This window comes from Orbilia oligospora (assembly GCF_000225545.1).
Source record: "Orbilia oligospora ATCC 24927 unplaced genomic scaffold scaffold00006, whole genome shotgun sequence".
NCBI classification, from domain to species: Eukaryota; Fungi; Ascomycota; class Orbiliomycetes; order Orbiliales; family Orbiliaceae; genus Orbilia; species Orbilia oligospora.
In genome coordinates, this window is record NW_011645563.1 from 458,900 (window position 1) to 474,160 (window position 15,261).

General features: G+C 46.3%; 4 protein-coding genes across 4 annotated transcripts; 3 read left to right on the top strand and 1 right to left on the bottom strand.

Annotated features, from left to right (window-relative positions):
• Positions 1–2,639: 2,639 nt before the first annotated feature.
• Positions 2,640–3,488, top strand: AOL_s00006g158 (uncharacterized protein; the record flags this gene model as incomplete). The annotated part of the gene is made up of 4 exons (XM_011119467.1): positions 2,640–2,850; positions 2,916–3,036; positions 3,115–3,265; positions 3,336–3,488. 4 exons carry the CDS (start codon positions 2,640–2,642, stop codon positions 3,486–3,488), a joined length of 636 nt encoding a protein of 211 aa, XP_011117769.1.
• Positions 3,489–6,579: 3,091 nt separating this feature from the next.
• Positions 6,580–10,352, top strand: AOL_s00006g159 (uncharacterized protein; the record flags this gene model as incomplete). The annotated part of the gene is made up of 5 exons (XM_011119468.1): positions 6,580–7,342; positions 7,400–7,852; positions 7,913–8,660; positions 8,721–9,530; positions 9,587–10,352. The coding sequence occupies 5 exons, from the start codon at positions 6,580–6,582 to the stop codon at positions 10,350–10,352; spliced, it is 3,540 nt and encodes a 1,179-aa protein (XP_011117770.1).
• A 1,426-nt stretch (positions 10,353–11,778) lies between these two features.
• On the bottom strand, positions 11,779–13,443 carry AOL_s00006g160 (uncharacterized protein; the record flags this gene model as incomplete). Its single annotated transcript, XM_011119469.1, has 6 exons — positions 11,779–12,500; positions 12,583–12,708; positions 12,776–12,871; positions 12,931–12,993; positions 13,079–13,223; positions 13,297–13,443. 6 exons carry the CDS (start codon positions 13,441–13,443, stop codon positions 11,779–11,781), a joined length of 1,299 nt encoding a protein of 432 aa, XP_011117771.1.
• Positions 13,444–13,700: 257 nt separating this feature from the next.
• On the top strand, positions 13,701–15,147 carry AOL_s00006g161 (uncharacterized protein; the record flags this gene model as incomplete). The annotated part of the gene is made up of 5 exons (XM_011119470.1): positions 13,701–14,055; positions 14,246–14,337; positions 14,410–14,481; positions 14,552–14,878; positions 15,004–15,147. The coding sequence occupies 5 exons, from the start codon at positions 13,701–13,703 to the stop codon at positions 15,145–15,147; spliced, it is 990 nt and encodes a 329-aa protein (XP_011117772.1).
• Between the last annotated feature and the right edge of the window lie 114 nt (positions 15,148–15,261).

The following is a 15,261-nucleotide window of genomic DNA, read 5'->3' on the forward strand; positions in this document are numbered from 1 at the left end:
CTCTGGCCGAAAAAGAGGGGTGGCTTGCATGTCCGGACAAGGACGAGGGCCAAGTCAAATCAAGTCTGGAGGAGCACTTCTCGCATACATCCAGACATCATACTAGCTACTGACTTAGCTAGCTAAGCATAACCCATGGCCATGCAGGCTACCGAGGACGACTTTCACAGAACAGACTCCCCCCAGGACGGTCTCTAGTATGTAAGTACAACATTCCACCGTGGGCAGGAGGGTGCCACCGTCCAGGTTCGACGTCAGGGGAGATTAAGTACATGGTATTCACTCCCTACGCACTCAAAAGTACCTCCGATGTACTCCTGTAAGTACAGTCGAGTTCACAGAGCTGTGTCCTTATGTACTTACTTAGTAGTCACTTACTTCCATACATACACCGAGGAGGGGGTGGATGTTGGTCAAGCCTTGATTCTGACCCCTTGCTAAACTCCAGATATCGAGGCCTCACTCGGAACTTTTTTCTTTTCTCGCTTTCCCCGTTCATGATTTGCTTTTCCCTTTGCTTTTCCTGTTAACTACTAATTAATTAATTATCTGTGCGAAACCAAGACAGTTACTAGGTATCTCTGCTACCTATTATCGGGCCCGAATCGAGTCGAGTCAACTTGTTTTAACATGATCTGATTGAAAGCTCAGCTCGAGCTCAGCTATCTTGCAACCGTGGCCGCTTGATGCTACGAACACGAGTTCGGCCTCCTCAAAAACCTCAAATCTCAAACATCTCGGAACCACCCAGCCAGTAACTAGCCAGTGCAGTGGGGGCCTTTTCGAAGCTTAAGCGCAGCTTTCTCCGTTCTCTGCAAACCAACAGCTAACAAGTCCTAACCTGCGAATCAAACAACCCAATAACAAACGGTTCTGGCCGTGGTCAAACACCATGGATGCATGTCTCCCCCAGCGTTCCTTTCTGCAGCTCTGGCTGGTATTTTGCGGAAGCGCTGTTAGCTATACCATAAATCAGCCACTAACTTGATCCGGCCAATCTTTCGCGAATGTTGAATTCATGAAAGTACGTAAGTCTGGGGGAGCTCGAAAGGCACGAGCCGTGTCTGAACCATAATTTACATTTCCTGGACATTTTTACGGCCCCTTCTGAACCGGTTTCATCTCGACACGGAAAGACGTTATTCACTATTACCGGCTCTCTTCCCAGTTAGCCTTCGGACCAGTCGAGTCGTCGTCGCGCCTGCCTCCCAGGTTCTAGCCTTCGCCTCATCGACACTCGAGCTCAGCTCACGGACCAGCTTGATCCGCGCCGAGGTATTAATCATAATCTAACCAACTTGCATATATGACGAATCTACAGTTTCTTACCAAGTAAATAAGTAAGTAAGTACAGATACATACTAACTTCAACAATTAATTATAGCTATAACGAGTTGCTTTTTCTTTCTTTCTTTCTGTTTCTTCCTTCTCTCTTCCGCCTTCCTAGTCTGCTTTGGCCCTGAATTATTGAAGCTAGAGAATTGGAGTTACCTATGCTACCTCGCTCTCACATTTCGTATTTTGCGGTGTAGTGCGGCAGACGGACCTGAGCGATGCAAGGGTGCCCAGTGTAAGCATGCAAGCACTTCTATCACAAAAATACTTCTTATCATCTCCAAAAATATGATACCGATGAGATGACTTCTCTCGTCTCTCATCTTTTGTTTCTCGCAAAGTTTTTTGCAAATACTTGAAACATTTATGCTTTCCAGCCAGTACAAGAAATGTGAACCTTGAGGAGGTGGGAACCCTAAATTACCGTTGACAAGGCTGGAATTGTATTGAACCCTCAAGGAATCAATCTTGCAATATGCACTGCTTCGCCGGCTAGAAAATGAAGCCCAAAAAAAAAAAAAAAAGGGCGTCCTATGTATACTACAAGGCGCATGTCCAATGCAAGGTGTGCACGGAAGTCAAACTATCGATTTAACACTTTTGCAATTAAATATCTCGTTTCCCGCCATGTTCCGCTTACTGAACTATGGTTTTGAAGCATCTCAGGCTGCATGCAAGGTATTTGGGATTAAATTTCGGATGCCCTCTCAGAGCTTCGCCTCTTCTTCTTTACCTGTCGTCAGCATTGGTAAATATAAACGGCTTTATAGATCGGGTTTTGTAGCCATGGAGTCACTGGAATCTATCCGGCCCTGGTAACGGATGTATCATGATATGCATACCCCGCATAGCACTGGATGTAATGGCATTCGGTGGCGGGAAGGGATTCTCGAGATGCCTAAAGTCGGCGGCGTGTTGTGGCGGTCGTCGTATGGTTTGACACTCCGGAATTACCATTTTGGGCAGAACTGAGGCTCAACAACGCCAAGTCGGATCCCCTTTCATCAGCCTTTCGTAGGCGCTTTCGCATCCAGTTACGCAAGCCTAGACAAGCTACGACTCGCCTTTGCCTTCTTGCCTTCTACGAATACGCGAATACGATAATAGGCCCATCGCCCACTGTTACCGCTGCTGCTGCTGGTTTGCAGTATCTGTTTCTGCCTAAGACTGTCGAATTTGATTCTAGACGTAGTTCCCGCCTCAAGTCTCCGCAGATATAAACCGACCTCCGAAACAACCCCATATTATTACTTCCATTTTCCCAACCGAAACTCAAGAGGCTTGACGGCTAAGCTAAAAGAAATATGGCTGCGGAATCACAATTCCGGTCGCAGTGGACGAGCTGGTCGAGGAGGGATGAGCCAGTGCGGACTTCGAGGGATACCGGGTTCATGTCGCGTCTGAGTGGTTTGAATCCATTCGGAAACGATGGCTATGTCAGGCTGCCCACGACGAATGCTGATACTCAATTACCGGCCCGGACAAGAGAGGAGGAAGAGAGTGGAATGTTTGCTAGTATGTGGAACCGAAGCTCTTGTATGATCTTGTTTCCAGATTCACTAACAGGGTGGTGTATGTAGTGACATATTGGGACCGGATGCTGGGCTTTGCTATCTGCAATCTTGGTGCTGCAGTGTGCTTTGTCATTTGTTTCTTCTTATTCCCGGCTTTCATCTTTAAGATTCCCAAGTTTGCAGCCTTGTGGGTGTCCCTGTCACAGCTCGCGTGGGCTACGTATACAGTCTTTTACTTGGCATTACATACTAACTGATTTTCTAGATGGACTGTTGGCTCACTGCTCTTCTTGAGTTCGTGGGCGATCTTGTATGGCCCGGTGAACTATGCTCGCCATCTATTGTCATCCGAGCGACTGCCATTCACTGGAATCTATTTTGGATCCATTGCATTGACATTGTACTTCGCACTCGGGGTATGTGTACTTGGCAATCAAAACTCTCGTGTCAGGAATAGCGACGTACTAACGAACGTTGATTTATTAGTTACACTCGGCTCTTCTCACCATTATCTCCATGGTGATTCAGCTGTGCTCATTGCTTTGGTATCTCGTGAGCTATTTTCCAGGTGGATCCAGTGGACTCCGGTTTGCTTCTCAAATAGGGGCCAGGCAAGCTGGCGCGTGGTTGAGCGGGTAATGAGAACTATATTTTGATTAAGTACTTAATTACTTCTTATAATTAAGTATATCGGAACGATCTTCAATTGGGATGACGACGACGGGGGGCTATTGGGTCTGCTGTATAAATAACATTGTGCTTTTCATATTTAAATTCTGAGCGTCGGGTGAATTGGCGAATTGGAAAAAAAATTACATATTAAAAATTAAAAATCATGTTTGTTTTTCTGAAGCGAAGTTCGAATTCATGATGCTTGAGATGTACTTATTTTCTGTATCGTGTCTGGAGTTCCCCTTCTCACGGTAATGAGAATCCCCCGCATATATTGGGTTCTAGCATCCGTCATCCACGCGAAAGACGTTATTTGTCCATTCTATATGGAAAATTGAAAATAGCCCATCCTAGCCATGTATTCCGGAACCTGCATGAAAACACGTCATCCCGTCGATGTCAAACTCGCCACAGGTTGGGGTATTTTGCAGGTTTCCAGCCACAAAAAGTTTGGTATCGATGAGGGAACCCTTGCTTGGTTTTAAGACGATTTCAGTAACCCCACTCAACGCGGGATGATCGGGCGAGGGGTAGCCCCCGAATGAGGTCGAGCAGATGAGGGGTAGAAAACTAAACGCTGAAAAACCCAGAAGGGAGGGGGGGGGAAATAAAATAAAAAATAAAAAAACCAATTGGCCTAGTGCAAGTCAGGGAAGCTAGTGAGGGCGCTCTTCTTCTTCTTTGTCAGTCCAAGAAACCGAAGCTTGTCACAACCACGTTTCTTTGACAAATGAAAACAGAAGGAATGGACAAAGTAGGGGATAAACCAGGCCAGGTCGGAAAGATAAGGAAGCATCCAGCGTGCATTAGGCCTGTTCTCGTTCGCTAATTGATGAAGACCTGCAACTGTGGAGTAGGCCAGAAGACAGTCATGTCAGAATTTTCACGCTGGGGAAAATAAAATAAAATAAAATGGCGCCAATATCAATATATCCCACGGCAAGTGCATGGCAGACCGTGCAATTTCTCCCGATCATCCGAATCGATAGTTGTGTATTTGTTCCGGAAGAGCAGGAGTAGGACTTGCCGGTCTGTGCAAATTTCCGTACCGCGGACGGAGATGGTTTTATTTCTATGGCAGCGTAATTACCATTTGGCCGACCACGGCGGGTAACTTAATCAGACAACCTATTTGAGCGTAGTCTGGTTCTGCAGGTGCACGACATGATTCCCGGCAGGCTCAATTGACATGAGATACTTTGCTATCATATGTGCTCGAGGTCAATGGATTGCTCTCGATCTTTTCTCTTCTGAAAAGGAAGGAATATTGCAATTGTAATTGCATTTGACTGCAGGCGTTTGCTTGTACTAGGCCGTAGACAGTCCCAGCCACCAGGGCACACTGCAAGCGACAGGCAATCCCGAGGCATCGCATTGGCATCTCTCATTGATACTCCCTAAGAAGTACTTATGTATGTTGTAGGTGCATACATCCTGCTAGATCCTCGTTAGCTCTCTTTTAGGACGACGGCCGAACCAGCCAGCCAAAAATTTTTCGCCAAAAAACCCGCACACACAGAAAAACTGAATTGTATAAAAAATATACTGTAAATTCACCTGAAGGTTAAAGGGAAAAGGAAAAAAAAAGGGGGGGGCCAAGTGCAGGACAGACCGTGATAGTATACTGGTATTGTTTGACTGCTCTTCCGTGACTTCTGTGGCTTCCGTTCTCCCTCGTTCCGAATTGAATCCAATCCAGTCCGAAGAGACCATTCTCGATCGTAACGTTAACTTTGCGGTGGTTGTTTGTGGGTCACAGCTGTTTGCGTTGCAGCTCTGCCCTGCCGGTTTTGTGGGTGTCCATTTTTCAAATAATTTTCTTTCTTCCCAATTTTGACCTCCATCGATCCATCCTCCCACCAAACTCCACCACCATCATCTCTTCCCTTCGTCATCAACCTCACCTCCTACCACCCATCTCCACAATCGTCACCCTCCAAACTCGCCTTGCTCTTTGCTTCATCGGCCGACCCGCTTCTGACCCGTCCTGCTATCTGTACGTCTGCGTTTCTGCTTTCGGCTGCTTTCAATCGCCCGCCGTTTGCTGACTGTTCCGATTCGATAACTGGGGCAGCTGTTGAGACTTCTTCTTACAAGTTGCATCAGAATCCAACTTTCCTCTGTTTGACGAACCGCAGGAACCGGTACACGCGTCATCGACCTTTCGAAGCGTTTTTTCCTTTCTAGAAAAATCCATCCCGTTGGTTCTTTCAACCTTGCCCGAAGTTCCCGCACTTGTCGAAAATTTTCTTCTTTTTTTTTTTTTCCTTTGCCTAAAGATCGACGTCTGCTCTCACAGAGGAAACTCAGCAGGGCCGAACCGACAATAGGATCCTAATTTCGCTTTCATAATCAGCTACAAGCGCGATACCACCGACTCCACGGTACTGCAAGTTAGGCAAACCTGCGTCTTTTTGACATTTTTTCGGCAATCTTCGAGAGTTCGATTCTTTGTGACGTTTTCACCGCAGATTGTGTATCACAAGCTGCCCGGGCTCGTCTCAACCGACCACTCGCTTCCTCGGTTCTCATCCCCACTTACGACTTGTTCTCTTTCCTAGTTCTACAAGTGTGGTCTCACCAAACTGGTCATCCCAATTAAACTTTTTGGAACGTCCACTATTCTTCGAGACAATTGCACGACATTCAAGCGACGGAGTCTTCCTGCCGTCCAATCCAAAAGTCTTCACAGTTCATATTTGAGCACTCTGGAATACCAGACCGCATTGTTCCTTGAACCAACAGGAGTCCCTTTGTTTACATCGGGCCTTTAAGAGAACCGTAGCAGCTTTTGCACAATTCCTACATCAGCAATAGGAAATTACCATCATTCCCAGAGCACCCTAGCTCCGAAGCTCTTACGACCTTTTCCACGTCCACCTTACGCCATAACTGATTGAGTCGTTCACAAAGGCAACAGCCGAATAGGCTTATACGAAGGAACGTCTCCAAAGACGCGATACTGAGCACGCCACTATCGGAACGGTCAGAGGAAGTCCTCTTGTCTGCCTCTGCCTTAATCGAAGATAGTCTTGCGTGCAAGCTGTGATTAGTCAAAATGACATCGGCAGCGCCAGAGACTAAGAAGCCCGCATTTTCATATGCTGCAGCTGCTTCTGGCAAATTAATCCCAAGCAAATCCGGAGTGTCTACACCAGAGGAATCGAAGAAACCGGTAGAAACCGGCAATGCCGTGGATGCCAAGAAGGACATTGACACTCTTGACTTGTCAAAATTAAATATCATTGACGAATCCATAACTGCTTCTAAAGACCAGACTTCAGATTCATCACCTCAAATAAATGGTGTCACATCTGACACTAAGAGCTCAAGCAGTGTCAAGGCCGCTGACGCCCAATCCATACAAGGGGAGCTAAGCAACAAAGAAGATGACGGTCGAAGTATCACATCAGCTCAAGAAGCTGCTGGAAGCACGACTGGAAATGACGATGGTGACAGCAAGAGTGGGAAAGAGACAAGTTCTGATGGTAAAACGAAATTCAAAACCCAGAACTTGGTTGATGCACCCATACCAAAACAGAACCCTTGGATGGTACGAAAGGAAGCTTTTGACCGAACTAAGGCCATGCAGGCTGAGACAAAGAAGACTCAGCCAGTCATGAATGGAACCTCGTCGCAGGATAAAGGGAGTCAGACATTCGGAAACGACAGGAGACACAATAGACAGAAGTCACTTGCTTCAGAGAATAAACCTCCATTCCAGCCTTCCGGCGGACGTCGAGACGGATCTAATATTCCTGAGAAGCGGGGTGCCCCAGAGGCCGCAAAAGACGGCAAGATATTGTCCCAGATCGAGGATAGTAAGTCTTTGCAAAATCTTCGAGTAGATAATGCTATAATATTAACAGCTGGCCCAGTCTCGCGACGACCAACCAACCGCGGCAAGGGACAACAGCAGGATGATGCTACAACTGGGGATGTGGCCGCATCGCCTGCACCACCCTCTATGACTGATAAATCCCTGTGGCCAACCCCTGAGGTCGCCCAAGATGAAGAGAAGCGCGAGAAGCGCGAGAAGGAGGAGAAAGAAAAAGAAAGGGAGAAGGAGAAGCCCGCAGTATCCGGTGCTCGTCCGACAAAAGACAAGTGGATTACTATGGCTGTCACGCCAAATATCATCTACGATACTCCTTTGCCCACACGTGGTTCTAGAGGACCAAGAGGAGGACGTGCCGATCGTGGTGGAAGGACTGGTGCCCAGGGCCCACCCAGGGCCACTGATACTGAGACTAGTACATCGCCCACTGAAGCAGTTGCCGCCACTGGATTTGACAAGTCTCGAAGCTCACAGACTACATCTGAGCCAACAGGTCAGAATGCAAATTCGCATGCTCATCCCCGTCGCCATGCTAACGTTATCACCCGTACAGCTGAGGATGCTGTTGCTGTTGAGACCGCTGCAAAGAAGGACACGACCGATGTCAAGAAGGATGTTGCTCCACAAGTTGCAAATGGTGTTAAACAGAATGGGCCCACATCAGAAGAGTCTCAAGAAAAGGAACGCAAGCCATCTCAGGCCAACGACGACGGAGCATTCGTTGGTCAAGGCGTTCTTCCGCCGTCTACCATCCGCCCGAAGGCAGACAAGCCAACAACATATGCCACGCGCGAGCAAAATACCCACAACCGTGGAGGCTACACTGGATCTTTCAGCCAGAAGCAGGAGACTAGCGATGCCAATGGTACTTCTCACAACACATCTCGGGACCGTCCCGCTGGCCGCGGTAACTTCCGTGGAGGAAGAGGTGACAGTAATTCGTTCGTGAATCATTCCAATACCCGATTCAACGGCGGCAACTCGATTCGCCATCATAGTCCCCCTTCCCAAATCAACACCAACGCTCAACGCCAGTCTCCACAATACCCGTCATCGCCATCCACTCCACAAACAGCTCGTAGTTACAGAGGAAACAATAGCCGTTCGCATAGTGTCACCCAACCGCAGCAATTTGGGAAGTATGGCATGCAAAATGGTTACCCTCCCCAGTCACCTTTTGTTCCGTCTCCTTCGTACTACAACAACCCTTATTACAACAATAGAGGCAGTGTCAGCCAGGGTGTCCCCATGCATCCAGATTATGAGTTCACAGCTGCTGTCCAGAACGTCATGAACCAACTGTAGGTTGCACGATAATGCCTAATCTATTTAAGTTCTAATGCTAACAAAACCTGAATTAGGAGCTACTACTTTTCCCTTGACAACATGGTAAAGGACACTTATTTGCGTAGCCACATGGATAGCCAGGGTTGGATCTTCCTTGATATCATTGCCGGTTTCCGCAAAGTCAAGGAGATGACTAAGGATAACAAGAATATTGTCCGAGAGGCCTGCATTCAATCACCGGATGTTGAGTTCCGTGGGTACCACCCCGATGGTCGTGAGCGTTTGAGGTCCGCCCGCAACCCTAGCGAGTGGACTCTTAAATATGAAGACCGCGACGAAAGCTGCCGACATGAAGGCCCCTATTGGACGGAGAACCGATTTGCAACAGCCCCTCAGTACAGTCCCTACCCAATGTACTTCCAAGGCCCGACCATGCCTCCAATGCCAGTAGCTGGTCCTACCGATCAACAATTCCCTCCATACAATGGCTACCCCCCTCAACCACATATGATGCCCGCCTTCATCCCAGGCCAAGAGTTTGTTCCCGAGAATGGGGCAGCCTATGGAAATGGGTTTATTCCTCCTTACCAACCCTTCGCTCCGGCACATGAAGCCCAACCAACAAATGGGCATTCCGTTGATGAGAGCGTCCCTCAAGCCGACAAGGGCGTCCGTTCACACAAGAAGTACCCTACGGTCAATGAGTTCCCGGATGATAAGATCGATCATATTGTTTTGGTGATGCGCAAAAGCGCCACCGGGACTGAAGCATCCGCGCAGCCAACTGAGGGAGAACAGACCCCAAGTCTCATGGTTACCGACCAGCTCAATGAAGCCTTGGTTAAACTTGAAAGCGGTGAAGTTGAAAGCCAGAAATCCAAGGAGTAAGTTAATAGCTCCCCATTTGATATTCGGCAGTGGCACTAACCAATCCATCCAGAAACGATGACGGCCTGGTAAAGTTCTATCCTACTAGTCCTAGGCAAGGACCGCAAGCCCACGGCTCTGTCTCTAAATTGAATGACGAGGTTGGATGGTTTGTTGATCCCGGCGTCACCGGAGAGGAAGCCCGTGTCCCTGGAGTAACAACCTTTACGCTTCACGCCTACTCCAGCTTCAAGAACAACGTCCTCAGCCGTCGCGACAGCAAATCCGGCAATGTTCGTGAACTAGACATCCTATACCGCTTTTACAGCCATTTCCTCCGCAAACATTTCAACTTGAACATCTACAATGAGTTCAAGAGTCTTGCCCTTGAGGACTTCCATGCCGGCCGCGCGACAGGCATCGAGTACCTTTACAAATTCCACGTTTTCAAGATCCAGAACTTCCCAACTCCAGACCTCTTCTTCCAGGATTTCGCAACTTTTTCCAGCGATCAAACCCTTGACAGACCACCCTATGACAAGAAGATGGTTGATGCTGTTGGATACAGCAAAACTATCACAGGTTCTACCAAAACTAGACTCGGGAGATTCATGCAGGAGAAGAATAAAAATTTCCAGATGTGGCCTATCCATACCCACCACCACCACCGCGACAATCACTATCACTCCCACCATGGCGGGCGCCATGATAACCACAACAACCACGGACATCACCACCCCAACAATCACGGCAACAACCATGGCAACAACCACGGCAACAATCATGTGAACAATCACTCCAATAACCATGGTGCTAATGGGGCCTCTATCCGCGCCTAAAAACTTGTCTAACGTGGTTCCTCTTTTGCCCCCCCCTTCTTGGTGAATTGACGATTAAACCGACTCCCGAAAAAATCCATTGAATGCTTTTTTCAGGTATTGAGATTCGTTGCTTGCTATATTTCTCTCTCTTGTGCTGCCAATCATGCATTGCGAAGTATGCCCCAATAAAAGCAAGCTTCCTTATGTTTCTGTATCCGTTCTTTTCTATTCTTCGTCTTCGCTTCTTTTGAAACTAGATAATGAAGATTTCATGACTTAAATGTTCCGCTTTCTTTACAAGAGTCTCCTCTTAACCCTTTATTCTGTTTTCTCCGTTTTGGAATACCCACTGCTACTTCTCTTTATTAGCATATCGTTTATTCAGTGGTGTTCTTTGTCTTCCTTCTCCCGTTCCTCGCCACAACTTCACAAAAAAGTCCTTTTTAGACTATTCTGTTTTTGAGATTTATATGCATTCAGAGATACAGGCGTTCCAAGGTTCCTTTTCGATTTCTTGTCTGCGGTTTTTGATCTTCTTTCTCTTTTTTTTTCGGATTCCAAGCCAACAAATGCCCTAGTATTATACTCTACAAAGATACACACACAATGGGCTTTTTATTCAATTGAACAAAAGTGGGTGGGTTCCTTTTTATTATTATTTTTATCATCTCGACCCCGACTGGAATCCCCCGAAATTATACATCGCGAAAAAAACGATCGTCTTTTGTTTCAGTTTCTTTTACTATTACTATTATTATTGCTGCTTTTCTACTTTTTTTTTTTTTTTTTTCCCAACTACTCTGTCACAGTTTCTTCCTGCTGCTCGATAAGAAAATATAAAAAAGAAGAAAACTTGATTTGTTTTTTTTAAGAAAGAGACCCAGTGGTACTGTCGATGCCGATATGGCGGCGGGACATATAGCTTTTCTTTCCCTATTCACACCTAAACGTCATTATACGGCGGGGTTAACGCTACGATACCAATTCCGATTGATGACCGATGATTCTACGATAGTTCTCACACCGAAGTTTCTAGCCGACTTTTTTGTCTCGTACCCAGACCTGGAAGTCGACGTTTATGAGTAACGAAAACTTGCGCTTTAATATAACGAACGTAACGCGCCGTTGCTTTTCTATACGCGGTAACCATCTCGTTGGCACACATGGACTTGGGAATCACTGCCCGAGGGACCTCATGGATCCGGGCTCTCCGAGTTCGACTATCGTTCACAAACCACGACAAGCACTTCTTCCTCTACATTCCTGTAGCCCATCCAGCTGGCACAGAAATCTATGAAAGCCGTCGCCCAGTTAATATTAATATTACAATGAGTGCGTGAATTCACAATGTATTTATAACTCAAAAATTCCCGATGGCCTCCTTTTTTCTATTCTCCGTTCGATTCTGTCAAGATACATCTATGTAATTTAGCGCTGAAATTTCTCAAGAAAACTCGTCCCTCCCACCGACTACCTCCCACATAATATATTTCGACCCAACGATCTTTTCATTTACACCTTCCGTGATACCCATCCCTCCCATAACGTCGTCGCCGTCATCACCACCGCTGTTTCTCCCCCCGACAGAACTAGTATTGTTCCCTTCCGGGAGTCGAAAGATAGTATACAGATTTTCACCCCCCATCCCGCCGCCGACGGCACTATGCTGCCTACCCTTCCAACTGATTGGCGCATTTTGGAAGCCATGTACTGTTATCGAATACCACTGATCCCTTGCCACAACTTCTTGTACAATACTAAATATTTTTGAAATATATTCCGCGGGGATGAACCCCCTCCACGAAATTTTTGATATTTTCCCTTGAAGTTTGTATTCTGATGTAGATGTGGTGGAAGTTATGATGTTATCATCGTCCGTTAGAGGTTCGTATCGACTTAATAATGGATCTATTGAGTCTGTGATGTTTAGACGGTCGGCGTTTATACTTACTAAGGCTAGCCATTCATGGAGAGAAGTGGCCCAGTCGTAGAAGACTGTGCGGGTGTATTCTGTGGAATCCTTTGTGGGAATTGTGTGCGCGAATGAGGCGAGTTTTATGGGGGTCGAGGAGTTGGTTATTGTGGGTGTGATTGTTCTGATGACTGTGGGTAGTGTGAGGCCCTTGACTGTTGGTTCTGATGGTGCAGCGGATGGGTTTATTGCTTCTGTATATATTTATTCGTTAGGTTATACTCGCCGATAATGCCTTAGAAGTGAAGGGCCGCCCGGGGGCGGGGGGGTTCGAACCTTGCTGTAGGTCACAGAATAGCCATGCATTCTGTTGTTTGAAGACATTTGTGAAACTCCAGACTAGTCTATCAAAGGCCTTTCTCCCATGGATCATATGTGGCTCCCTCAGGTTGAGTTCGATTACTAGTGTAGATGCTGAGGTCAATATGGAGCTTTATGGGAGAATGGTTTTTGAGGATATTATATGTACCCCATCGTTCCTTCTTTCTCCCGCCGAATGCGGCTTGCTTGCCAACTAATCCTGCCTTTTCGTATGTGTCTTTTTTGAGGAAAAGATATAGTGTACCTAAAAAACCATTTATTAGAATAGGCTTTTAGAATCCAATATGGGTTTGAAGACGATACCATCGTATAGGCAGTAGACATCATCAACGTCGATTCTACCATCACTGAGCAATAATATATTCCCTAGGAATCCAGTTTCAAGTTAGCTATATAGTTTATCCCAATATGACTTAAATTAAAATATCTAATAAGGTATTTTATGCATTACCCTGTCGAATATAATTATTATAAAACTCTTTCTCGAGGATATCTTTCAATCCCATGAAAATTCTATGATATTGTAGAGGCTTGAGCTGCTCGCTCAGCCTATTTTGAACCAGCTCGCAGATTTCATCTGGGAGAAGAAGGTCGACCTGTTCGTATTGTTAGAATTCATTTATCCTAGTATATGTAGTATCAAACATTTCGCGAGTTATTGGAACTTACCTGTTGATTATAGATATGACCACGGATTGTAGTATACGGCCGCTGGTTCAATGTTTCCGGACCCAAGGTCGCTGGAAGATTACCGCAAGTAATGTAGCATTTGGCGTCTGGACCAGCATGGGCTAGTTTATTGAGCAATTGTGCCATATTGATTGATTATCAGTGCGTGCACATAAGAGATTGAAGTTTTTGAAGTTGAAGCTGTTGCAATTTTGAAGTCGCCAGTCGCGCCAAGACCGGTTCCCAAGCACCTTGCTTTAACGAACGCTTAGTCGCAACTTCATCTCGAACCTTAACTTCCTCCAAGCCTTCATCGCAAGCAATGCTCTTGCATCTACTACTACACTCTCGACAACCATAGCGGCTACCATTGAACCTTTACCTCCTTGCAAACGCCCGTCAAAATGTCCAACCAAAATACTCGTTACCTTTCTCGCTCCGCCGCGCCTAAATACTTCTCCGACATACAAATCCGCGCCTTTCACGATCCAAATGCGCGTCACCACCCCGGTAGCCATTCCGGCACCATCTTGCGCACAGTAGCTTGGAACAACCTCGGTTCTCGAATCGCCACCGGTGGCGCCGGCGGAAACGTCAAAATATGGAATCCGGAGAAGGCAGATGTTAGAAGTAGTACCGATCTTAAGGGTACAGGATTACAAACTACTGAGAAAGTCCAATGGGATCCTACACATGCTGAGCGGCTCGCAAGCTGTGGGGTTGGAGATTCTGGGGTTGTTAAGTTTTGGGATTATAGAAGTCGGTTTTTCTCTCTTCACCATCGTTGATACTCCTTCACCATCTTCACGAATGGGGTTCTATTTATTATTATTATTTCTTTGGATCATATATCCTTTCCCTTTTCGACTTCGGACGGTTGATGATTCTGGGACGACGGTGGCTGATTGGATTCTTCTACGACTGGGTCTTTTTGTTTGAGGGTATACAGCTGCGAAAGCTACGCAAGATATCAAAACTGGAGGCGACAATTACTCTCTGTCGTATCATCCTGATGCGTATGTTGTAGCCGTCGGGCGAAAGGTATACACACACACACCTCTATTCACTTCTGGATTTTGGTCAAAGGCTATGGCTGACACTTTTATTCTACAGGATAACAAAATCAAAATCCTCGATCTTCGACAGAATGCAGTAGTAAACACAATTGATGAAGGAAACGACACGGTACATCAATCCCTCCTAGTCTTTCTCTTCGATTTCTAACCAATTTTTACCCCCTTGTTCTTCCCTTCAGACCTTCCAAACAACATTCTCCCACAACGGCACAATCATTCTACAAACCCACGCCTCTGGCAAGGTCGTCCTACGATCCTACCCTTCCCTCGAAATAATCTACACCTTCAATGCTCATACGGCAGGTTGCTATTGTCTGGATATTTCACCGTCCGGTAAATACATTGCTACAGGCGGTAATGACGCCTTGATATCATTATGGGATACGACGGATTGGGTATGTCTTAGAACATTTGATAAATCGGACCATCCGATGCGGAGTGTGAGCTTTAGTTTTGATGGTGCGTTTTTGGTGGCTGGGAGCGATGAGAGTATGCCGATCAGTATGGTATGTATTATCCCGCTTACACATACATTCTTTTTTATTATTACTTTCTTTAAGAAAAGAAAAAATACTATAACGGTATTGTTTTTCTCAAGGAGAAGAGAGGAGGCTAATTTGGATATTTCTAGATGCATGTGGAGTCCGGCGAATACGTCCATGAAATTAAAGCGAATTACCCAGCACATGCTGTAGCGTGGCATCCATCCAAGTATGTGATTGCATATACCGGCGAGGTTCTTCGAGTAACTGGCGCAGGAAGTTTCTCCTCGTAGGGTGGGAAGCAGCTTCCTGGGTATCGTAATCCCAATTTACCACTTGGTTTGAGAGCTATTTTTTAGGTTACTGTGCCCGCATTTTGTTAGACTGTGGTAGATTCTTGTTAACTT